The sequence below is a fragment of the Chiloscyllium plagiosum genome, unplaced genomic scaffold, assembly GCF_037043375.1.
Source record: "Chiloscyllium plagiosum isolate Xiang-an unplaced genomic scaffold, Cpla_swu_hap1 HiC_scaffold_9, whole genome shotgun sequence".
NCBI lineage: Eukaryota > Metazoa > Chordata > Chondrichthyes > Orectolobiformes > Hemiscylliidae > Chiloscyllium > Chiloscyllium plagiosum.
The window spans coordinates 65,479,399-65,505,988 of record NW_028270147.1 but is presented as its reverse complement, the minus strand read 5'-3'; the positions used below and the strand labels follow the sequence as shown (position 1 = coordinate 65,505,988).

At 38.0% G+C, this 26,590-nt stretch overlaps 1 protein-coding gene across 1 annotated transcript in view; it reads right to left on the bottom strand.

Moving 5' to 3' along the window:
- Nucleotides 1–26,590, bottom strand: part of kifap3a (kinesin-associated protein 3a) — a 221,256-nt gene that overhangs the window by 64,438 nt on the left and 130,228 nt on the right. Inside the window, exons 11-16 of the mRNA XM_087990739.1 lie at nt 20,921–21,021; nt 15,116–15,224; nt 11,230–11,342; nt 7,920–8,085; nt 2,719–2,844; nt 1,523–1,621 (exon numbers count right to left, since the gene is read on the bottom strand). Coding sequence (XP_087846865.1) covers nt 1,523–1,621; nt 2,719–2,844; nt 7,920–8,085; nt 11,230–11,342; nt 15,116–15,224; nt 20,921–21,021 — 714 coding nt within the window. The remainder of the gene's footprint in view (nt 1–1,522; nt 1,622–2,718; nt 2,845–7,919; nt 8,086–11,229; nt 11,343–15,115; nt 15,225–20,920; nt 21,022–26,590) is intronic.

The window sequence follows — 26,590 nt, the reverse complement described above, 5'->3', positions numbered from 1 at the left end:
ACAGTCAGATTCTGATTTCGATAAGAAGCAATTTGTGACAGTAGGAGGGGTAGCTGTCTGCTTGGAGAGTTTCAAACATAGGAGTTCTGGGAGGGTGGGCATTAATTTGGGTCACAACATGACCAAGGACTTTCTGAAAGACAGATTCGAAATGGGGCAGTAGTTTGCAATGAGAAAGATATTACATAACTGGGTCAAAGTAGAAAATAAAAGGTTGAGGTGGTGCAAAGTAGATTTTTTGATAAAATTATGGTACAGATGTTAACGGAATTAAAGCAACATGGATAGGAAGTTAGATAAAGGAATGGATTTCATACATCTAAAACAGATTTGCACAGACCTACTACTTGCGGGACCATCTAGTTGTTTACAGTCTACTGAGGCCAGTGACTCTCTTTAGGATGTCATTAGGTTGGTATCTCATTCAGGTTGATATCCCCAGTTGTTGCGACTTATGCAATCTGCAGCAAAAAAGGATTCTGGCCTGAATGTGATCAAGTAATGAGGGATACATCAAATTACAGATTATACGTTTTTATATCTGGTGATTCATAACATCCCTTTCATAACATCTCTTCTGAAGTTGTTTTATTTAGCACTACTGATCTATACACCTCCATGCCCATTCAGTTAATTGAAAATTCATATAATCCATTATCAGAGACAAAAATATGTCTTTCAAATTGCTTGAAGGCTGTTAGGGTTTACTCAAAAAGTTGATATTACATACACATCGCCTTGACCTTGATTTCAATGCTTAGATCCAAATGAAGGTAGAAGCCACAAGAATTCAAAGGGGCTAGGAAATATATTGGCATTAAATGATCATTTATCAAATATTCAGAAAAGTCACCTGTCCCCTATTTTGAAGATTCGAAATACACTAAATACTTAGTTTGTATTGATTATGTGGACTGGAATATTTGATCAACCAGTACACTCCTGTTCTGACAAGTGCTGGTTAATAAAAAGTTTGCTGTAATGCATCACATTAGATTCATGCTGCCAATATTAATATTCAAAATCTATATCACAATCCGTCTATTTAAAATGATTAAAGAATCACTATCATTCTTTAGCATAAAAAGTATCTTAAGGAAGTAAAATAGGTGTAGCAGAGTTACCTAACGTAACATTGAATTCACTGACAAACACTTCTGTGGGTTAAATTGCTACTATTCATGATGAAGTACATAATGAGCGTATTTATAAAATAATAATTTTCAGTAACTGCTGAAAGACAATATTTAGCCTCTACATTAATTAATGCCACATCTAATCTGAATATTATTTTTGTACATTCAGTTGTAAGAAAACTTAAAAAACATGCTCGTAATTTTTCTAGATATCATTTTAAACATTAGCAAGACACTGAAACCAGTTGTTAATTCCCAAAATGTCAGTATATTGTACAGGATTCAAACAAGTAATATGCTGTAATGTTCTGTCTTTCTCTTCAGAAAGAAATCAGTTAAGCACCAAACAGGAAACAGGGGGAGAAAAAAACATTCAGAAAGGATACGTGTTTCCTTGATAATCACATCTCTGGTAGCTTGGTGGAAAACCATCTGGTAAAAAACATACACAATCTGGCAAACAAATTCATCATCCTCTTGTTTGGCTATGGGAAAGAGCAGAAGCATACAGTCAAAGGAGATTAAAATGGTTTATAATTACACGGTGCTTTTCATGTAGCAAAATGCTACAAAGCACTTAAGATAATTACCTAATAAATGTTGACATTAGATCAAAAATAGATTCCTGGATAGCTGACCGAAGATTTGGTTAATGAGGTTTTTCCCAAGTACATCTGAAAGAAGCTTTAGGGAGGTAATCATAGAGTTTAAGGCCAGCAACCACTTGAATGATTAAAATCAGGGATGCACAAGATGATAAGATTTATAGCCTCTTGAAGTGAAACAGGGCTTGAACAAGTTACAAAGGTATGGTGTAGCAAGGCTATCGACAAGTTTGAAAACACGGATGATAATTTAACATTGTGGCACTGTCCAGCTAGAAGCTTCTCTAAGACGATGATGTTAATGAAAACTAAAATATGACCGTAGATTTTTGGAATAAGCACAAGCTTATCGATGGTGAAAGACCTTCGATGGTCAGGACAGCACTGGAATAGTCATGCGTAGAGATGATGAAAGGTGAATGTTTTCAGCAGATGAGTGGAGACAGGAATGGAGTCAGGAGGTGCTATGGAGGTGGAAGCTGGAAATCTTAACAATGGCACAGATGAGTGGTTAGAAGGAACTCTAAAGACTGAGAAGTGAAACCAGTCAAATTAGGCACTTTAGGAGTAATAAAGAACAGGATTCTCTTTGGTGTGGGTACTTAAAGGATAGCAAAGATATTTCATCCCCAGCATTAATCAAAACTCTCAAATCATCTGCCTTACTTGCAAGACTCTTGCATTAAAATAAATATTAACCAGCCTTGTCATGCTCCCTTGTACTTCACCTTGACCATAATTGCATTGTGTTCTAGACTGACTTATCCTTCTTCTCTACTTGTCTATGCAGCACCCACTACGGTAACCCCCACTCTGCATCCCATCGGCCTGCCAAATCAGTTTAAACATTAGTATATTCAGTTCATTATATTTGACGTTGACACTACATGCCTGAATGAGGAAGAGTTGCATTACACAAAATTTCCCTAAATTAATGAGAATACAACAAGAAAAGGGTACATTCCTTGAGTCCATACCATTTAGAAGTTCAATAAGTGCAGGAATAATTCCCGATTTTGCTAGCATGGCAGCACACGAATCATCCATTGAAACCGTACCAATCATTATTACCACTTCCAGAACCAGGTCGTCTTCTGTTGAACCTGATGAATCAGGAAAGCAAATGTGATACTTTGATTTACTCAATTATGCTCACTGACAGAAGCCAGTTACATCTAGCTCCTAGGGTGAAGCTTCCACTTGTCTGCTACTTTGTTGAGAGCTGCAATTTCGAGTAGTGCATTGTTCAAGGCTCACTTGCACGAATGCCAAAATGAAAATAAAGGTTTGGTCTCCCAACTGTCATGTTTCAAAAATTCACTGAATGCAAGCCAGAATCATTTTAACAAAGCTTGAGAGAAGCTTTGATGACGGAGAGCACACTGGGAAATTTTGCAGAGTGTGAACATGGATTTTCAAAAGGCATTCAATAAAATGCCATGACAAACCTGAGGAAAGTTGTATTTCACAGAATAAAAGTGAAAATTCAATATGGATTAAAAATTGGCTGAGTAATAGAAAACAGAGAATGATGGTCAATAGATATTTTTAGATTGGAGGAGATTTTATCAGAATTCCCAAAGGCTTGCATTTCCTGACATAAATTACTGATTGAGATCTTAGTGTGAAGGGGGTAATTTCAAAGTTAGTGGATGATACTAAACTTGCAAGCACTGTAAACTGAGTGGAGGACTTCATGGAACTCCAAAAAGGTACAGATAAGTTGGTGGAGTGGGCAGATAGGTAGTAATTGAAGTTCAATGCAGCCAAGTGAGAGGTGATACATTTGAAGACAATGGATAGATAATATTAAATAGTTGTTAAGGGGATGCAGGAGCTGAGGGACCAGAGAGTGTGTATGTGCACAAATCATAAAAGGTGGTAGAGTAGATAGAGAGGTGGTTAATAAAGCATAGAGAATCCTGGACATAATTAATACAGATTAAGTGCAAAAGCAAGGAGGTTATACTGAACTTATACACAACACTTGTTAGACCTTAGCTGGAATACTGTTTGGAGTTCTTCAGTCACATGAGAGGAAGGACATGAACACACTCGAGAGAGAAAGAGAGAGAATGCAAAAGTGGTTTACGAGGATGGTAGCAGGGATGAGAAACTTCAGTTACAAAGGTAGATTGGAGAGGCTTGGAATTGTTCCCAACGAAGTGAAGCTGGTTGATAGATGTTTTCAAAGTCATGAGTTGCCGTACTAGAGTAGACAGGGAGAAACTGTTCCCACTTATAGACAATAGGTGCAGGAGTAGGCCATTCTGCCCTTCGAGCCTGCACCACCATTCAATATGATCATGGCTGGTCATCCTTAATTAGTATCCTGTTCCTGCCTTATCTCCATAACCCTTGATTCCACTATCTTTGAGAGCTCTATTCAACTCTTTCTTAAATGAATCCAGAGACTGGGCCTCCACTGCCCTCTGGACAGAGCATTCCACACAGCCACCACTCTCTGTTCTAAGTGGACTACCCCGTATTTTTAAGCTGTGTCCTCTGGTTCGGCACTCACCCATCAGCGGAAACATGTTTCCTAACTCCAGAGTGTCCAATCCTTTAATAATCTTATATGTCTCAATCAGATCCCCTCTCAGTCTTCTAAACTCAAGAGTATACAAGCCCAGTCGCTCCAGTCTTTCAGCTTAAGGTCATCCCGCCATTCCAGGAATTGACCTCGTAGGATCAAGAACGAGAGGGCACGGATTTAAATTGATTTGCAAAAGAATGATACTCACACATTGAGTATCAGGTCCACAATTAACTGCCTGGAAACATGGTGCAGACAGGTTCAACTGAGGTATTCAAGAGGGTGCTGGATGTTCACTTGAACAAAAACAATGCACAAGGATCTTGAGAAAATGCAGGAGATTGACACAATGCCATTCATTTGATGTGCCAGTGCAGACACATTGGGGTGTGTTGTCTCCTTCTGCGCTGTGACACTATTCTGAATTCTATGATAAAGGGGAAGTCTGATTAAGGCCCAAACCAGAAAACAAAAAGTGGCAGGAAAAAAAGTTAAGACAGCAAGCATCTGTTTCTATCTCACCCTTTGTTTTATCACCACGCATAATCTGTCTGAGAACTACTGAGTGTATGATGGCAACTCTATTTCTCTCAAATTTTCTCTCCAACAAGAGCGAGCAAAAGAACACAACTAGGACACACACGCATCCCAGCATCCACAATGGAAGTGAAAAAAATCTACCATATAAGACAGAACTCTGCAGATTTCAAGTATCACAGCATGGCTCATGGTAGCTGTCTAATCTTTAAGTCAGAAAGGGACACTTTCAAATTCATTTGCAGTGACTTCAACACATGTAATTTTACACTGCAATACTGAATGCTTTACTGGTGAAGGGGCTGCTTTATTTACAATATGTTAAATCACATATTTAAGCAGATAAACAAAAATTCTCATAGTACTTCACAAAGAATAAAGGAACAATTATTCTCATTCAAACATTACCACAGATTAACTGGTCTTTTGCATATTATATGCTTCATAGCATTTTAACATGCACAGATTGGCTGCCAAGTGATAATAGATAACAAAATGTCTGAAATTTACAATTGCTCTGCTGACATTTTAAGCATATAAAATGAATATATTCATTTTCTGCCTTCTGCCCCAGGAATGTTCATATAAAAGCAAAATATTAATAGGGAAAAATAATTACAATGGTCTAATGAGATGCACAAAACAGATGGCAGATGGAATCTCCAGACTCTAAACATTAACTCTGCTTTTTTCCCCACAGATACTTAGAGACCTGCTGAGTTTAGCCACCAATTTCAGTTTTTGTTTCCAATCTCCAGAACTGCAGTTCTTTAGTTTATTTAAGATAAAAGCTTAGTGTTTACAAATTAAGGAGTCCTCGATTTGAGAAAGCTGAACCTGAGAACACAGGATTCCTGATGAAGGGTTCTTGCCTGAAACATCAATTTTCCTGCTCTTCTGATGCTGCCTGACCTGCTGTGCATTTCCAGCACCACTCTGATCCTAGTCCATATTTCAACATAATCACAACAAGGTGCACCATTTTCTTTCAATTGAGCTATAAGATATCCTGGAAAATCTCTAATAAACACATGTCACACAGGAGCTTACAGGTAATTTCCAAATAGTGGAACATTCTACCTGGTCGGTTTTCTGTTTTATTTTCCATTACAGTCATGTATATTTTTTATGATCAAGCCAACCCTCATCAAATCCACTTAAAATAACATACTTCTCCGCCCTCATAAAGGAAACGATACTAGAGGAGTTTACACTTGTATAAATAAATTAAACTGAAGGTATTTGGTTTTAACAATAATTTCACGTAAATGTGAAAGCAAAGCATTAATAAGATTAAGAATTTACAGAAAATGAAATGGAAAATTATAAATTGAATATCTCTTCTGAACAGGAATTAACTATGATAGAAAGCTTTGAGATTCTGATACACGAATTACAGAATTACTAAGAATTATTAGTCAAAAAAATATAAGCAGAACTACAAAACTCTCATGCTGGAACAAAAATTGTTCAGATGATCAACCTGCACTAGCTGATACTGAATTAATTTCTTATTATCAAAAGAGTCATATTGTAGGAAACATCTATGCAATTAACAGGGTGCCTGATAAACCTCATTATGACTATTTTAGAAAATAAGCCAGTTGCCCTCATTGAGTAATCTAAAATGTATCAAAGATGTCAATGCATCAACATGGAAAAGAGGAAGGACATCTCAGTCACAAATTAAGGCACCTGGTTAAGCATTGATACAGAATGCAACTGTGAGACACCTCCTAGTGGATAAAAGGTAGTGCAAATCTTGAAAGGGACCACGAATTAAGCCCAGCAGACACAAATTATTTGTGATCAGAGACAAAGAATTAAATGGATCAAATTCCAAATTGCAAAAGAAAGTATTCTAACTCATGTCAAGAATTACATTTTGTTCTTTTCTGAAGAAAACTAAATTAAAATGAAGAGTTTGGAAAGCAATTCCATTTTTAATTAGAGTTTCAATTTTTTGTTGAGATGCCATTAGTATGGTTTCCTTGTCCCTCCTTTATACCTTAGGAACTCTTCAAAATTTGTCAATAATACTAATTATGACCAAACATTTTACTAGAAAAATCATGATCATGATCCCACAAAGACATTCCTCACTACAGCTCCAAATGGATAATCATGTTGCTGTTCCAGGAGAGGAACACAACTATACAACGGAAAGGGTTTTTATCTTGCAGAAATCCATCTAGAAGAGTGTTATGGGCAGCTAATATACTTGGTGTGACATAAAATATAGGCAAATATTTGGAAGAGCTGATAATTAATGGAAGGTAGAAGGTGGAGGCTAGCTTGGATAGCATTTTAAAAGTAAACTCTGAAGATGCCAAAGGCATAGATGGATGAAAGTTTCAGTAATGGACAAACTGAGGTAGGGTTGCACAATAACATGTTATGAGTATGGAAGAAGGCAGTCTCCGTGATGGAGAAAACATAGGCTTGGTGTTCAGCTCGAGGTCGAAAAGGATGCTGATATTATAGAAAGGTACAGTTTGGCTTGAGACCATAGCTAATGGATTAGGAGCAATGGAGTATAGTTTCACACTAGGCTCAAAAACTACTCATATTTAACTGTAGCAAATATAAATACAAATATAACAGTGAAACAAAGACATTGATTGAATTGAGAAATCACCCAGAAGAAAGAGACGGATGCCAGCGCACACATGAAATCTGGTTCCATGCTGGTGGTTGGTGCGTCTTGGACTAGATTGTAGATAAGAAAAAGCAGATAGCCAGGAACAGGAGGTTGAATAGCCAGACAGTTAGCAGCAATTCACATAAAGCAGGAGCTGGGTCCCATGGACAAAATGAGCTTGAAAGGATATGAGGGAAGTTACAGAAGTACCAAGGCTCAGGACTTGGACAAAAGGAGTCTTGTAAGAGGTTCAGCTTTGTTGGAAAAAGAAAGAATGACTTATTTATTTTTTCAAAGGAAAAAAAAATATGTTTGTCTGTTTTCTGCAATGTTGAAATACCCAATGGGTCCAAATTACACTTAATCAACATCAAAAATGTGGTTTGCAATTAATAAACCCCTTAACTAAATTTTATAACAATGTTTTCACCTAGTAGTTGGTGTAATCCACTCCATCAACAAACCTGGTTTCAGTTTATCCTTCAGGAATGGAACCAAGTTGTACTCCTTCAGAACAAGCTCCCAGTCTAGATCCGGAACTGTAAGATTAGCAAGTGTTCCAAGGCACTCTATAACAAATTCTTCAGATTCATTACTATTGATCTGAGCTGCCAAATCCCCAACGTAATCCTGAAAGACAGTAAAATGTTCATGGTTTATTTTGTTTCGATCCTTACAATTACACATTAAAAAATTAAAACATAATATCATGCGACGAACGTTGCTGAGTATCATAGCACACTGGTAATGTAAAATTTTGGCAATTCATGCATTTAAACAATCAATTTGCAAGAACTACAGTACATTATTCAAGGTACTTTTTTTCAAAAAGCTGAATTAGTAATTAGGGCTATAAATATTGTGTTAAAAGTACTCATTTATTAAAATTATTTCAGTTAACCACAAACGTTATCAGGTGTGTCTACTACAATTTATATACAGATGCAATTCTCTCAGCATTGCAATTTAAATTATATTCAGAAAAGATGAAAAAGTACAATGGGTAAATTTACAAAAGCTATAGAATGTCTTATGCAATTTCCTCAAATATGACTAAAGCCTTTCCAAAAGAAATTTCACTCTTCTGCAGCATTTTTTCCAGTCTTTTTTAAATGTTAAATGGGTTACATTAGTGGCAATATCAACACTAATGGATTGATGGCTTACTATTTGATATTCCTTGTCAAAATGGGAATCCAGGCTCAATACCCAAAAGCCAGTTTTATTATCAAAAATGAGGGCCATAAATTTAATAGTGTTAATGTTTTTAAACTTAACCACTACTGGGAAGTATTAAGATGTCACATTACAATAACTTCATCTCAGCATCTATAAGGTCATTTTTCACAGCTTGTGTCTGGTACTCAAATCTACCTGAAACAAAAACAGAAACTGCTGAAGAAACCAGCTGGTCTGGCAGCAGCTGTGAGAAGAAAGCAAAGTGAACATTTTGAGTCCAGTCACTCTTCATCTAAACTATTAGTAGCTGAGAAGAACTGATATTTATGCAGAAGCCAGGGGTTTGGCAGGGGGAGGGGGAGAAGGGGGTGGCGTGAGGGCAAGCAAGGAGGGGAGGGGTGAGCAGATAGTTGAAAACAGAGCCCAGAGAGATGGATATATGAAGGCAGTATGTAAACAAGGAGATAGCTTATAGCATGCCAGTAAAGAAGTGCTGAACAAGAGATAATAAGCATTAAGAGTGAGAAAATGGGTTAGCTGTGCTTAATGCAATTCATATCGTATGATATGGGCCTAGGAGTACATGTGAGATGGATGACTGTACTAATAGTAACCCATGTCATAACAGGACTGTACGAGAGGTAGGTAAACAAACCAGAAGGATAGAATCAGACACTAAAGTTATCGAACTCAATGTTGAGTTCTAGAAGCTGAAGAGACCCCAAGCAGAAATTGAGATGTTTTTTGAGCTTGATTTATGAGTAGTCATTACATTCTTGCATAGATACAAAAAGAGAAATTCTCTCAAAAAGAGAAAAGGAAAAAGCAGAAATGTGTAACACTTCCAATAATTTTCAAGAAATTACCACTGCTTGGATTTGCCAGCACTCAATTAGGAAATAGAAGCAACCCAAGTTTTGATTATCTGCTGCGACTGTAGCCTGGAGGTTCTAATCACAACTTTAATTGTTGTGGTTTATGTGAAGTTCAACTTGAGGATTAATGTTAAACATTCCCTGCCAGGGTAAGCTTTTGGGATACATTCTGGAACTCATACATATGATTTGTTTTCCATTAACTAAATTAATGCAAAATAGAATCCTACTGCGAAAGGAAGTGACTAGGATATTCAGGAATCAGTACTGGGGGGGTCTTCAAATATAACAGAAGCTCTTCTTCAATGGTCATAAATGAGTTGAGTAATTGCTAAAACTAAAATACAAAATTGCCCAAAAAATTGCATATCAGATAGCAAGTAATCAATGAGGTTTAATGTGACTGTTGTGAATTATAGAATGAGTACCTGTCTTGGTTACTTACGACTTGAAATGAATCACTGATTCTCATAAAGGCTCATGTTAAAACTGGAGAGAAGTTCCATCGGACATTTCATGCCCGGAAAAACAACGGACAAGTTGAAATAACGTACTGGCTTAAACAACTTGCAAAATAAAATACAACAAATAACAAAGGCACAGAAAACGTTATGTTGGAATGGCGCACATTCTAAATGCCATTCATAAATAATACATTTTTCTATGTTTGCTTTCAGTGACGGAGAATTAATAAGGGGATTAGAGTTTTAATTAGTACATTTATGCACCGATGGTTCATAATTGTTTACTGGCAGCTAAAATCTATTTACTTGTAATAAATAGTTTTTGTTAAATATATAAATCTAGCCGGTGCTTTCTGTCAAGCTTGAAAACAGGCAAATTTGGACATCTTGTGTGCTTTTCAAAGTCTCTAACTTTTGTGATGAGTTTGGAAAGAGCAAGGCTTGATTTCCAGTGTGCTATCCTTATGAGGTGTGGCACCTGTACGGAGGTAATGAGCTCCACCTGATGGTAGAAGCTGGTTAGTTCTGGACTTCAGCTGCTACCTATACCAAGCAATGTCTGCCATTACTTGGTGCCTGGTTAATTAAAAATTTATTCAGTTGGGTGAAATGATCACATTTATTGATAGTCTTCACATTTATCATGCATGTCTCTATGTTCTCACCTTCTGAAGTATCACCTGATAGAATTAGACTTCACAGTTTAAACTGCTCCCCCCGCCCCCAGAATACAAGTGGTTTATTGTAACAGCATTAACAATTGTTACATCAATTACCAAACTTAATCTCCTGTGGCAAGTTAATGGACATGTGTAAATTTGGCACATTCGTAAAATTTACATACTGGCTAAGAGGGAAATGGCTCTGGCTCTGCTTTCTTTTCACCTTCCCCTCAAGTTTGTCCTAATTATCAATGCTATCCCCAATAATGCAAAGAATGAAATAGATCAAAAGACAATGGTAATTATCAGCACATTTGTTAATTAAATTGTCCACTACCCTATAAGGGACAGGAGACAATATCTAGTCATCAAGATCTAATCTAATCTAATTTGTACCCTTATGCTCAAATACTGGATTCAAAACAACTGCATGACTGAAGCAAGTGCTGCTAAATTAGTTCTTTTCAAAAAAATTACAAACAGGTCTATCATATGTATTTGATTTAAAGTCATACAGATGCACACAAAAAAAACCCCAAAAACCCACAAGAACTGTTCCTAATTAATCCAAGTTAATCATTTTACAGTACTTACAATGAATAGATTTTTGGTTTGACCCTCATGTTGAGAAATGTTCCTGATCATTTTCATCAGTAGTGAATCTTTGAATTTGAAGGCTCGTTTCATTAACATTTTCAGGCCATTTCCTAAAAGGTATATTGATCACCATTAACCATATTGAGTCAATTTTCTCAGCAACATAATAAGATTAGACATATACCCACTTTACACTACTGATTAACTATGCTTCATGTCAATTATTTAATACTGCAAGTAAACAGAAATAACTACAACTCAAATCAAACAAATACAAATGTTAATCCATCAATTTAAAATTGGATGTGAATAAAAATAGAAGCTAACATGTAAACATTTTAAAAATACAAAATTACTTAAAATGGACTATAATATTTGTCTGTAAATGGAATTCCATACTGATTCCATCTGATAGTATCAAATCAGAAAATATCACAAACACAAAGTATACTGTGAAAAAATACATGGGGCTCCAGCATATTAAAGAAATACTAACAAGGTAAAGTTCAAGTTGCCCATAGATTACTTGTTCAAAAGGAGTCTATTACTGATGGCTGTACCCTCATGCAATATTATGACAGAAAGTGCTCTTGTATGTTTAAATATAATTCAAAGCAAAATGCACGATAAGCTCAAAGAAGGAAAGGTCAGAACCAGTAAGAGAATTCTAGGTTTTGGAGATGCAAGTAATATTTGCAATGCTGTTCTACATTTTGTGTGTTGTAGTTGATCCCAAGCTAAGTTTCCTACCACAAATCTGCATTATCACTAAGACTATCCAACAGCATCTTTGTCTCATCTGCTATTGAAACTCTCATCCATGTGTTATTTTCAGACCTGACCATTCCAATGTTTTATTGCCTTGTCTTCTTACTTCTCCCCTGCACAAACACTGGATTCAAGAGTGTTCCCATCCTTCAGGGGCACCCATCACTCAAAGTCTTTAATTAACACCTCTTATTCTCGTTTATAAATTTATTACAGGCGTCACCCCTTCCCACCTCTACAAACTTGTTCAACCAACAGCATCACATTCAAGCTCACTTTATTCATTAATACTAGGTTCCCATTCATTCATAACTCTTTACTAATCTGTTATTTACTATAACACTGTTTAATTCATTCATTCATAAAACCGTGGTTCTGTGGAATCCAAATTTTAAAACAACCCTTTCAAACCCATTACTGCATTTTCACACCTTATCAGCCCTTGATACAAGCACTGTTAACCTCTGAATAAGTGTAGCATACAGAACAATACCATCCCCATCAAGTTTTTACAATACATTATAATATTAATTCACCCTTATCAACCATCTCCAAGACCTGAATAGCTTAAGTACCTGTTAAATACCTTTTAACTGGGCCATTATCCCTTTAAGAAACTAACTGAAAAAACAAGGCTTCCATGAAACTGCATGAATGACTGAAACTCATACTGGCAAATAGTAAATAAATCCCACAATTTTTAACTTATATGAGCATATAGGCCTAACATTTTTATTAATATTTATTAATGTAAAAGACAAAAGGACTAACACCTAATTATGCAAGCAGACTGGACAAACATCCCATCAGAAGTAACATATGTTTTAACCCATTTCCTGTCTCCCATGACAGAAGCCCTTCAAACATTTATGTACTGTGGATTAAAAAAGTAACACCATAGTAATTAAATTTTAATATATATAAGAATAGTGTATAAAGGAGCTCTTGTAAGAACTGCATTTCAGGATTCTATTGCCACCTCGAACTTGTGCTGTGACTGCTGACAAAAAGAGGCTATTTTCACCACTCATTGATTCCGGTCGTTATTTGAACACGATCACACAATACCCATACAAAGAATATGTCCTTTGCAAACAAAGACTACTTATAAGCATTCTGCCTTTGTCAACTAAACAAAACCTAAGAGGACAATTGTGGGCGGCACAGTGGTTAGCATTGCTGTCTCACAGTGCCAGAGACCCCGGTTCAATTCCCGCTTTGGGCAACTGTTTGCAAACTGTGGAGTTTGCACATTCTCCCCGTGTCTGCGTGGGTTTCCTCCAGTTGCTCTGGTTTCTTCCCACAGTCCAAAGATGTGCAGGTCAGGTAAATTGGCCATGCTAAATTGCCCATGCTAAACTGCCCATAATGTTAGGTGCATTAGTTAAGGGTAAATATAGGGTAAGGGAACGGGTCTGGGTGGGTTACTCTTCGGAGGGTCAGTATGGACTTGTTGGGCCGAAGGGCCTGTTTCCATACTGTAGGGAATCTAATCTATTCCTTGTTGCATTCCCCCTTGACAAAACTGGTTTCAATTTGAATGAAAATAAGGGGTTAACAACATGCTCCCTCGTGTATTCTGTACAAGAGTTAATTTGCCAATCAACCAGTACTCTCCTCTTACTCACTATATGTACACACATTGCTGTTCCCTTTGATATATTGTAATTCTTGTAATTCTATCCTGATGACTGCAAAACCAAAATTCTGACAGCAGATTCTTTTTACAGTTAAAAAAGTAAAAAGAAAGATTTGCAGATTCCTAGTAAAATCTATTAGTCCATATCTCATCAGTTAAACTAACCGGAAGGGTTATACTCATATTATTGTACAACATCACAAATTTAAAATATTTTAAGCAATTAAAAGGCAGGGACAAGTTATACTTAAGTGACCCAAAGTCCTAAAACCTCAATGCACAGAAGGCTTCCGAAGGTGATACTGGAATGCAGATTGAATAATGAATTCTGCAGCTGAAGTCATTATCAGACAGAGAACTGCAGCCTAGAACATGTGATTCTGTTAGTTAAGAGTCACAAGACAAGTTGTTGCATTTTGTATCCGTGAACATTCGGTATTTTAATATCAAATGGAAACAAACTCATTTTCAATAAATTAAAATGTAACATTCCTTTAATGTCAAAAGTGTTTGGGAATACTAAAGGATCTTCTGAGCACTTAATAAGCCTTACTTGATATCATAGCTGAAAATGTATTGCTGGAAAAGCGCAGGTCAGGCAGCATCCAAGGAACAGAAGAATCAACGTTTCGGGCATGAGCCCTTCTTCAGGAAAGGGCTTCCTGAAGAAGGGCTCATGCCCGAAACATCGATTCTCCTGCTCCTTGGATGCTGCCTGACCTGCTGCGCTTTTCCAGCAATACATTTTCAGCTATGATCTCCAGCATCTGCAGTCCTCACTTTCTCCTTACTTGATATCATTAGATTAGATTACTTACATTAGATTAGATTACTTACAGTGTGGAAACAGGCCCTTTAGCCCAACAAGTCCACACCGACCCGCCGAAGCGCAATCCACCCATACCCCTACATTTACCCCTTACCTAACACTACGGGCAATTTAGCATGGCCAATTCACCTGACCTGCACATCTTTGGACTGTGGGAGGAAACCGGAGCACCCGGAGGAAACCCACGCAGACACGGGGAGAACGTGCAAACTCCACACAGTCAGTCGCCTGAGGCGGGAATTGAACCCGGGTCTCTAGCACTGTGAGGCAGCAGTGCTAACCACTGTGCCACCGTGCCGCCCATGTTTACATGAAAGTGACATGGTATCAAAGAATTGTCTCAATTATGAATCAAATCATAGTATTACAAGAATCAGCGATTTCTTTTGCGGGGGCAGGCTGACTGAGAGCTGTCCAAGTTATATTATCACTTCATCATTGGATTTTCCAAATATTTTCATTGTGGCACAATAGAAATGTAGTTGCACCTTCAATCTATTTCTCTCTAATATTACATATTTAAAAATCATAATTATAAATAAAAGTTGCAGAAGTAGAAACAAAATCTACGATTATACTCACTCCAACCGGAGTTCAAAAGTTAGGATTCTATCACACTAAGTATCAGATTTCAAATAACTACTTACCTTCACAGATCAGTTGTGCATTTCTTTTGTTGGAAGCTAGGTTAATACAAAAGGATATTAATTCCATATCAATGTGCTCCTCTGCACATTCAAACAACATCTTCATCAACTGGCAATAGAATAGCACAAAAACACATCAGTTTCTGCAATTACTCTTCAATGTTCAAACATTACTGCACCTGCTCAACTACTCACATATATTCACAGCTGTTTTCTTTTAAGAAATAAATCACGATTGGTATCATCTTTTCAGACAAACTGCAATTCTCCGTTACACTGTAGTTTGATAGCTATTCAAAATTAAGTTAAATTAACCTATCCATTGGGAAAACTGACATGGATAAATTAGCTGCCACTTCAAACTTGCCTGATATCACACCCCAACAATTTAAATAGAAAATACATCAGGGAATCCAACAAAATGAGAAACCAATTTAATCAGCAGATTAAGGTAAAATTTCTTTTTGAAGTCTCAATTAGTTGAACCATTAAATATCAACAAGTCATTGAAGTTTCATTCCTAATAAAATCATTGTTGAACTCGCAAGCATCACTGCATCCCTTTTCAAATTGGCTCTGAGGAATCCCTGTAAAAGCACGATGATTCATTTGAGTGGTACAGGATCAGCTTGCGAGTTGTAGATAAGACACATCTGACAACTTGACTGCCTGAATCATTCCAAGAAATCCAGTGGATAAGCTTTGTATGATGCTACGTCTCACAGAGCAGGAATATCCATGTTCAACACTAGCTTATCTCTCCACGCTTCAGGCTCTCTGCCTTTATTCCTGATGAAGGGCTTTTGCCCAAAACGTCGATTTCGAAGCTTTTCGGATGCTGCCTGAATTGCTGTGCTCTTCCAGCACCACTGATCCAGAACCAGGTCAATGCCAAGTTAAAGGATCTCCACACAATAAGAGTGCTGCAAATGGCATTAGCATGACTGCAAAAATGTACCCTTATGGAAGTTGAAAGAAGTATAATGAGACATGGCTTTGAGGCCTTCCATTGTTAAGTAACCTCATAATATATGTTGCCTGAGCTCATTTGTGAAAACTTTGCAATATTCTGTCAGAGTCAGAGGAGTCACACCTTAATAAGGGTAAGAGGTTTGAGGAGGAAAGAGAATAGAGAGCGAAAGGAAAATAGACTTTAAAAATGCAGTGTAATTATGTTTGAAAAATTAAGAGCAAATAGAATGAGTATTTAATAAAGTCACAATATTTTACAAAAAAATTACTTTCGATGCAAAATTTGACTGCCAGATTATGTACTTTGGAACAGAAGTCCATTTCAACATCAAATAGTGGGTATAGTTCAACTTACAAATGAGGTCAAATATGGCACAGCACTTACATTTCAATAATTACTACAAATCCAAGTCTGCGGCCGAAGTGTTGTTATAGTTTCAAAACTTCACTGCTTATTCAAAAATTAACAGCAGCCTCGTCACAGCACTGTTGATTATAGCTTCAGCAAGTATATCTCCCTTAAATGTGCTTACTGTCATCAGTAACATTTTTTTTGAAAAACCGGAAGGCATTTAGATGTTGAATCTAACTTGAAGAAGCGGTGGTATTCCTTCAGACAATTCCCATATTGAGTATCAGATACCATAGTCCCAGGCTAAAATCACTGCGTCTAGACTCTCTGGCACCTGCCTTCACTTATTTACCAGCAACCAGAGGCCTACTCTACACTCTCCACATCCACACACCTTCCCCTTAAACATCTTTGAATGATTACAGCAAAAAATTTGCTTTCCTCTAGAATCACTATCTTGACCAATGACGCCCAAACTCACTGTTTGATTCGATCAAGCTGCTTATGAAATTCGGCAGATAATGACTTCAAAGAGCAAAGGGCACTATATGAAAGGACCTCTGGCAGCATTCCATTAGTGCAGGGAAAAAATGAAAGATCAAAGGCTATTTATCAAAACAATAGCTTTTAAAAAGATTGTAAAGCAAGGAAGCAGAATGTTTCATGGTAAAACTGCTTTTACATTGCATCATTACATCAGTGAAAGCAACTGGTGAGACAGGAGGGGTTTGGAGTGGGTTTGGGGGTGGGTGGTAGTACCTGAGGAAGTTTGATGCATGATAAATAATGCTATTCTGACCTTTAATGAAAATAAGTTATCCAAAAGAACTGGGGAGCTGTAGCCATGGAAACTGGAGCCTGAAAACATTAACTAGGTGAGTAGGTAGGTGAATGACACCTGAATTTGAAATTTTATTTCTCTCAATGCATGACAGAGCAGTTTAACTGACACTAGGTAGATATGAATTGTATAAACCTTATACTTAATTAGCTACAACTACGTAAAACAAGCAATCTCATGGCCAGCCATATCTTCCATTTTTCATTATCACCAAGCAGTTGATAAAATCTTGGTGAGATCACACATAGAATACTGTGTATAGCACAAGTCTCCTTATTATGTATAAATGCAATGGAAACAGTTCAGAGAAAGCCCATGAGACAAATATCTAGAAAGGCTGAGCTTGTATTTACAGGAGCTTAGAACAGTAAGAAGCAACTTTACTTAAACATGTAAAATCTCAAGGAGTTTTGACAGGATGGATGTGGAAAGGAGAATCCAGAGGAGGGCTTTCTAATAGGTTGTTACCTCAGTCGGATCACCAGACAGGATTTTGGGGTCACGCTCCGAAGCAGCAATGGCTGCTGTAGAGCTCAGGCAGATTCCCTTTAAAACGCACACTTTTTTCCGCAGGTGGCCTGTCTAATCAACGCCTCATTGAGGCCTGATTCTTGCTGTTTGAAATGGTTGGTGCTCATTCTGTCAGCCTTCTCATCACCTGCCCCACACGATAGAACCCTTCCTATTCATGTACCCATCCAGATGCCTTTAAAATGCCGCCATTATACGAACCGTCACCACTTCCTTTGGTAGGTCATTGCATACATGTAACACCCTGTGTAAAAAAATTGTTCCTTAGGTCCCTTTCACATCTTTCTTCTCTCATCTTAAACCTATGCTCTCTCATTTTGGACTCCTCTGCCCTGGGAAAATTGTTCCTTATAATTTTATAAACTTCTAGAAAGTCAGTCCTCAGCCTCCAATGCTCCAGGGAAAATAGCTTCAGCCTATTCAGCATCTCCCTATTGTTCAAACCCTACAACCCCGGCAGCATCTGTCAATCTTTCCTGAACCCTTTCAACTTTAATAACATCTTTCCTATAGCAGGGAAACCAGAATTGTTTGCAGAACTCCAAATGTGACATAACCAATGTCCTGTACAGCCACAACATGACATCCCAATTCCTATACTCAATGCATTGACCAATAAAGGCAAGCCTACTAAATGCCTTCTTCACTACCCTATCTACCTGTGATTCCACTTGCAAGTAACAATGAACCTCCACTCCAAGGTCTCTTTGTTCGGCAAAACTCCCCAAGACCCGACCATTAAGTGTATACATCCTGCCCTGACTTGCCTTACCAAAATGCAACAATTTCAACAACGATTGAAAAATCAGTCTACAGAGGAACCTCAATTATCCAAAGATGATCTCAAGGTCCTGATAGAAACATTATGTCGGAGATGTTTTTCCAACACTTATCGCGTCTGTTGTTTGCAGTGATTAAAAGTGAACTCGGCTTACTGAAATGCTGCTGAGAACAGTTCTGGACATCGATGGGAGCCCAGGCACTGTCTCCAAATGACTGGAGAGCAAAGGTGGAACCTGTCAACAAGTTGCAGTAAAACGTTGCGTGTGTGTGTACTATTTGGACACGGACACACACACACACACACACACACACACACACACACACACACACACACACACACACACACACACACACACGCAGCAGCAGTTTTATTGTTGGTGTCCGGACCAGCTGCCCGGTGTGGGGAGCACAGCGGCTGGGTCAGAGTCGGGTTGGAAATGGGGGCGGAGGTGCGGTGTTGTGGGCGGGCGGGGGGCAGGGTTGGAGACAGACAGGGGGCAGTGTTGGATGGGGTTGGGGACAGGTGGAAGGGAATTTGATGGAGTTGGGGGGTGGGCAGATGAGGGGCAGTTCTGGACGGTGTTGGGGGGAAGACGGGGGGACAACGTGGAGGCGGATGGGGTGGCGGTGTTGGATGGGGTGAGGGGATGGCAGGGGTGGGGTGGACAGGGGGCGGTGTTGGACAGGGTTGGGGGGGTGGGCGGGGTGCAGAAAGGGGTGGGGTGGGGGCAGAACTGGGGGCAGTGTCGCACCGTAGGGGTTGGGGGGGTGCTCACAGGCGGTGCGCTACTGCCTTATCGCATGAGCGGGGAGCAGACATAACAGAAAACTCCGAGCCCCAGAGGAAAGGCATTGAATCAATTAACTGAATAATCAAATAGTGCCCGCCAATCTCATTCAGATAATTGAGGTTCCTTTGTATTTACATTGAGATAAGTAAATTAACAAACTATAATAATTGAACACAATAACACAGTAAACTTTGTGGTATTATTTGTGGCATATCATTTTTGCCTGTTAATCAAGTGTGCCTATTCATAAGATGCCGGCTAAAAAACAAAATTTTCTGATTAGGAGAAATATGGGTCCAACACCAACCTCTGGGAAATTCTGCAACAAATTTCAGCCCAAGGAAAAATCATTGATCATTATACCCTGTTTCCTATCACTCAGTCAATTTATATCCACAGAGAAGTTAACGGTTTCCCTCTCTCCATTGATGCTGCCAAATCTGCTGTTTGTAAAGCTTTTAAAAAAAATTAGACCAGTCAGTCTTTTAGGAACAGGGACCTAATCCAGAATGTATCAGAGAGCAGACACTCCTAACATGCTAGTGGCAAGTTGTGAATGTGCTGTGGGGTTTATGACTATGAGAATAACTGTTCAAGGCCATGAACTTGTTTTTATTTAGGATAATCAGGGATTGATTTTGCTTTATGAAACGCAAAGATTCAAAATTTTTGACTAGGTTTGATGAAAATCTAAAGGCGGTCAGAAGCACAATATAGTTTCTCTCCTTACAGGAACATAGGACAATGCAGGGAATAAGTTACTTGTAGAATGTTAGTTTATGCAACTGCCAAACCAGAAACGTTCGTTTAAAATTTGTAGAATATTAAAACACTGACAAAGTTTAAGCTTTGATTCTGAGAGTATTCATATTAAACTTCACAGCTCACAGGAAAGAGCTGAGAACAATCAGTTGTGTGGAACTTAAGAATTTGAGATAGATTAATATTTTCTCTGGATGTGAAACTGGAGTGATGGTGCTGTAGAAGAACTGAGATGTTGGATCAGTGCCTTAAGATCTTTGAAACTTTGTTTAGATTGGTTTATGCTTTCTAAAAGAAATTCTGTTTTTATTGTTGATGAAAATCTGCACCCTAGTATGCTTTTGAACACAACATTAAATAACAAAATAACATTTTTTGCTTAATAACATATCAAGCCAGGTTTGATTCTGGAATCTGACTTGTTCCAGAAGTAACACCAGCTGAATCTTTAGAAAGTAGATTGGAAGAAACACAGAAATCATTCACACAATGTATGAATATATTTACCTCCTGATGAAGGACTTTTGCCCAAAACGTCGATTTCCCTGCTCCTTGAATGCTGCCTGACCTGTTGTGCTTTTCCAGCACCACTCTATTCTTGACACTAATCTCCAGCATCTGCAGTCCTCACTTTCACCTATATTTCCCTTCAGTCATATTTTTGAAATGATCTGGTATATATTTTAATAGTACTATTTTCAATTGTCCATTGGTTAAAAGTATTAAACCTAAGGTTCATTTAGTTGGTTTTATGGTCAAGAAGCTATTTTTACCTGTGGAATACAATCTGTATACGCAAACATTGATTTGAAGCGATCATCCATGGTGACGTGGTACAGAATACACATCACTATTTGTCGATGGCTTTCAATTCCTGGGAAAGAAAAGAAATACAATGATGTTGTCAACTGTATCAAAACCTCAGGCATTTCCCCCTTGCAAATACTTTCCAAGATAAACTTCAAAGAACTTGAAAAACCTCTGAAAAGTTTATATCTCAACTCCTGTGCTCTTAGCACAGTTTCGCTTCATGTAGCATCCAGTTCGAGACATCCCACAAAGATTTCATGGCTGCTATTTGGTTCATGATTAGATGTCATAAAGAGATTACGTCTACATATACTCATTACGTGGAGGTGCCGGTTTTGGACTGGAGTGGACAAAGTTAAAAATCTCAAAACACCAGGTTATAGTCCAACAGGTTTAATTCAAATTACTAGCTTTCGCAGCACTGCTCCTTCATCATGTAGCTGTGGAGCAGGGTCATAGACACAGAATTTATAGCAAAAGTTCATAGTGTCATGCAACTGAAGCGATATATTGAACAAACCTAGATTGCTGTCAAGTCTTTCATCTTTTAGAATGGGTTTCAGGTTTTGGTTCATTAATATGTAAATCACAGAATTTCTTTCAAGTCACATTCTCAAAATAACTTAAGTTTTTATTTTAAGAAAGTGACATCTCAGCTCAGACAATGCATTGGAGCTGTGAGGTTAGATTCTGTCTGTATCCCAATCATAAATTAGATTGGTTCTCTTTCCAAAATAGGAATTTACAAACTGTTAAATGAATTGACTGCCTGCAGATGTGTGCTTTTTGAGCAAAATAGAATGTATCTGCAAATACAAATTCACCCCATAGACGTGTGTGTGTGTTTAGGGGGAGAGTGCATGTATGTGAGTACGTTTGAGTGCTTGGTAGAATGTGGCATAGTACAAGCCTGTGAGGCGGTGTGTGTGGGTACGAGTGGAGTGGGAGGTTTGGTACCCACAAGGATATCTTCAACCAGGAAACTGGATTCATGTCACACTACCGGTGACCCCAATAAACTATACACTCACAAACACACACACACACTTACTCGCACTCACGCAGACCTTCTCTCATACACATGCTCTCTTATACACACATATACACCCAGATACTCTCACCCACGCACACGCCCTTCACAGGCTTATACTCCATCACAGACACACACAACCATGAACGCACAAATGCATACTCCCATGTGCGCGCACACACACACACAGTCTCTCATGCACACACACACACACAAAGTCTATTGGGCAAATTTGCATTTGCAGATACATTCTATTTTGTTCAAAAAGCACACACACATACACATACAATCTGTGGGCAGTCAATTTTTTTTATAATCCATGTGACATTTTATACACTCTGGAAAGAGAACCAGTCTGACTCAAGATTCTGATAAAGACAGACTATAACCTCACACCTTTAATGTACTGTCTGAACTCCGAGGTGTCAGCTTTCTTTCATAAAACCTTAAGGTATCTCGGGAATGGGATTTAAAAGTAGTTCTGGAATTTACAGATTAATGAATTGAAACCTGCAACCCATTCTAAAAGATGAAAGACTAGGCTTGTTCAATATATTGTTTTAGTTGCATGACACTATAATCTTTTGCTATAAATTCTGTCTTTTGATCCTGCTCCACAACTACCTGAAGGAGCAGTGCTCCAAAAGCTAGTAGTTACCAAATAAACCTGTTGGACCATAACTTGGTGGTGTGTGATTTTTAACTCTATACTCATTACTACAGACTCAATCTAGTCTGTTGTCTACCTCAAGGATGATGCATTCTCCGTGTTTGTGTTGTGTAAACAAGAATATTATGCCTTAGCAGTCCGGTGTTCAGTTCTTGACTCAGAATCTGAGGAATAATATACTTGCTTTCAAGAGGATGCAGGACAAATGCATCAGAATTTTAAAATGGTTAAATGATGAGGAATACATGTACAAAGAAAGCATGTATTCTCGAGTACTGGAAATCAATTAGGTCTTCTAATTGAAGTGCTTAAGGATTCAAAAGACAAATAAAAACTCATTTGATAGGAGAATCCAGAACAATATGATTTTACCTTCAAATTAGAGTTGGGTTATTCACAGGTGATGTCAGAATGCACTTGTTCAAATAACAGAGTGAAAATTTGAGAATTCTATCTGTCCATCCTTGGCCCAATTTCAACAAGTCTCACCACATATCCAAAAGAAGAGTTGCCAAGGCCAAGACAGTTGAAAATTCCAGAAGAGATACTGACAAGATTTTTGTTCGGCAAGACAATTGAAGAACACTGAATAAAAGCAAATGATCTAAGCAAATAATGGAACAATTGGTCTACTCACCAACACAATAACTCCTATTTATTATAATAACACAATAAAACACATCAAGAGCTTCACAGGTTTATTATAAAAATGTGAGCCACGTGAGGAGATCTAAGGTCAGATAACCAAATGGATGGTCATAAAGAGTGAAAAAAGGAGAAGCAGAGACCAAGAGACACAAGTTACATTCTAGGTAACTAAAGGATATACACACCAATAATGGAGTGATGAAAATCAAGGATGTTCAAGAGGCCAAGACTACAGCGCAGACATCATGGAGGGTTTGGGACTGGAAAAGATGACAAGAGGTAGAGAGGCATAGTAACAAACAATGGGTTGAAAATAAGAACGAGAACCTTAAAATTCAGAAACAAAGATACATCAGCAAGTACGGAGTGACAGAATGGAAACTGGTGCTTGTCAAGACAGACAGTTTACAGTGGATAAAATGCAATAGACCAAGCAAGAGTGTATTGAAAAGGTCATCATGAAGGAGTGAAAGAAGATTTCAGCAGGAAATGCAGAGATAGGAGCAAAGTCAGACAATACTAGAAAGGTGAAAACAGATTGTACTGGTGCAAAACTTACATCGGGGGATCAACTACATGGGGTCAAATATGATACTAAATTTGCAAATGCAGCAGACACATCCCTATATTTCTCTCAATCAAATACATGTCTGGCCTTTCAATAAGAAATGTCTGCCTGTTTTCAGTTTTATACTTTATTTTAGTCCGTGTATGTTGCATTACAAAACTTGCACTTGTCCTTTCAAGCAGCATTTTGTTTGGTAACAGTGAAGTAAATTACCTACAATTTCAGATTCATGGGGTCTCTGCTTACAGTCATTTTGTTTTATAAATAACTGCAATAACTCACTGTGATAACACTTGATCTTATTTAACATATCCAAAGGAAATCAGTGCTATTTCCTAAAATGACAACCACCTGATGAAGAAGCAGCGCTCTGAAAGCTAGTGCTTCCAAATAAGCTTGTTGGACTATAACCTGGTGTTGTGTGATTTTTAACTTTGTACATCCCAGTCCAACACCAGCACCTCCAATCCTAAAAATGGTAATCTGCATGTAGGTTATTAAGTATACAGATGGGTACATAATGGCCAGATTTCACAGTCAGTAGTAATGGTACTTGCCCCAGCTTAAAAAAAATGTCTCGTCACAAAGATTTACGATCTCTGCAGCATGGATTTTTTTCCCCTTTTTCTGGTGTCTGTTTGAATCTAGGGTCAATCCAAAGGTATTACCAACTATCTAACAGCAGTAAAGTCATCAAGCAGAGTAAGCAGCATTTCACACACAACAAACCAGGAAGGCAGGCTGCAAATCATGTAATTACCACCTCTAGGCGACTCAAAAAGTGCACATGCACCATAGGCATGGCGATATTCATGAAAAAAAAGAAAGCAGCCGACTTCAGAGTGATTGGCTGAAGGGTAATTATTGAACAAGATGCTGCAACAAAAGTCTGGCTCTTCAGAAAACCTTACTGAATCATTTATATACTTCATAGGTAGCAAGCCATCTGTTAGGTAGCACCCTAGAAGCACTTCTTTAGTAATTCACGAACGGATGCCCAAGATCACTGCTCAAATTCAATGGACGGGAACCCCCAACATTCTGTCTCAAAGATAAGCATACCACCAAGTGAATGCACTAGTAGAGGGGAAGAGTCAGGTGCACCCCTTTTCACATGAATATACCTTTGGTCACCTTCTACTTTGCAGAACTGGGGTTTATTCAGAAGAATGGTAAAGCAAAAGGTCATGCTTGTAATCATTACTTTTGCTTGAGGAAAAGGATTGGTTGAAAAATAACAGAAGCTGCAACGTTACATTTGAACTTCCTGATGTCACAGCCTGCTGACACCACTGGCACATGTGCAGGGCCATTTTGGCATTCACAGCAAATATACCAGAAGGAAAATATAATTAATTTTTAATAAATTAATTTAAACATTTTATAGAGATTTAAACATAGATCTGGAACATTAACATGGATTTTCTTAAAATTCATTTATGGGATGTCGGTGTCTCTGGCTCAGTCAACATTCATTTTTTATCTTGATATTATCCTCAAGAAAGTGGAGTTCCCTTCTTGAACTGCTGCAGTCCTTGAGATATAGGTACATACACATAGCTATTAAAGGGGTTCCAAGAGTTTGATCCAATGAGAATAAAGGAATAGCAATATAATTCAAAATCAGTGAGATGCACAACTTGGAGTGGTAAACTGTAGGTGCCTCTGCTCATATGCATATCTTATCTTTGTAAGTAGTAAAGGTCACAGGTTTCGATGGTGGCACCTAAAGAGTCTTGGTGAGTTGCTGCAATGTTTCTTGTAGATGACATTGCTGCCACTATGTCGGTGGTGAAGGGAATAAATGTTGCAGGTAGTGGGAACCTGAGAGGGAAAGCAGAACCAAAGGATGTAAAGCTAGGAAAAAATGTTGAAGAGAATCAAGGAAAAACAGACAACTGATGAACCAATAGCAAGCATCAAAAAGGACCAAAATGGAGAATAATTGGTTCGGTGTATGCTAATTGGCATAACAGATTCATTTCTGCACCAGGAAACTGATGCCACACATGGACTTGAGATTTGTGCAGCCAAAAAAAATCAGAAGGAACATTCATCAAGATGTAGAATCAATTTGGTTCAAAATAGAAAGGAAAAGGAAACATTAATGGGAGTTGCTTATAGAACACAAAACTGTAGTAAAGTTAGGCACACTGTAAGCCAGGAAATTAGAAATGCCTGTAATGTGGGTAATCTAGTAAGAAGAGGTGACTCTGATTTCCATTTGACTAGATTACCATGTCAGCATTAGTGCTGTGGAGGATAAATTCCTGGAGCGTTTACCAGATGGGATTTGAAAGAGTATGTTGAGGAGCCAACTTTAATTACCTTGTGGTTTGAAAATTAATGCCAATAATATGATAGAACTTTACATTAAGTTTGAATGTGACATTGTTCATTCTGAAACTAGGGTCTTAATTTAGTAAAGAAAACAACAAGGGATGAAATGACCACGTTAAAGAGTGAGAAAGTACCATTGAAAGATTGGATGATAGATTGGCGATGGTTAGTATTTAAATAAACACTTCAAGGTCCATAACAAATATTCATTTCTGTAAGACACAAACACCCAGAGGCAAAGGTGAATTAACTGCAGTTAACAAAAATAGTTCAAAAGGAACAAAATCAAACATTGCTGGACAAACTGGGCAGGAAAAGCTGTGAAGTTGTGAAGAAGGGGTGCTCTGTTAAATTCTGTTTTCTCTCCACAGATGCTG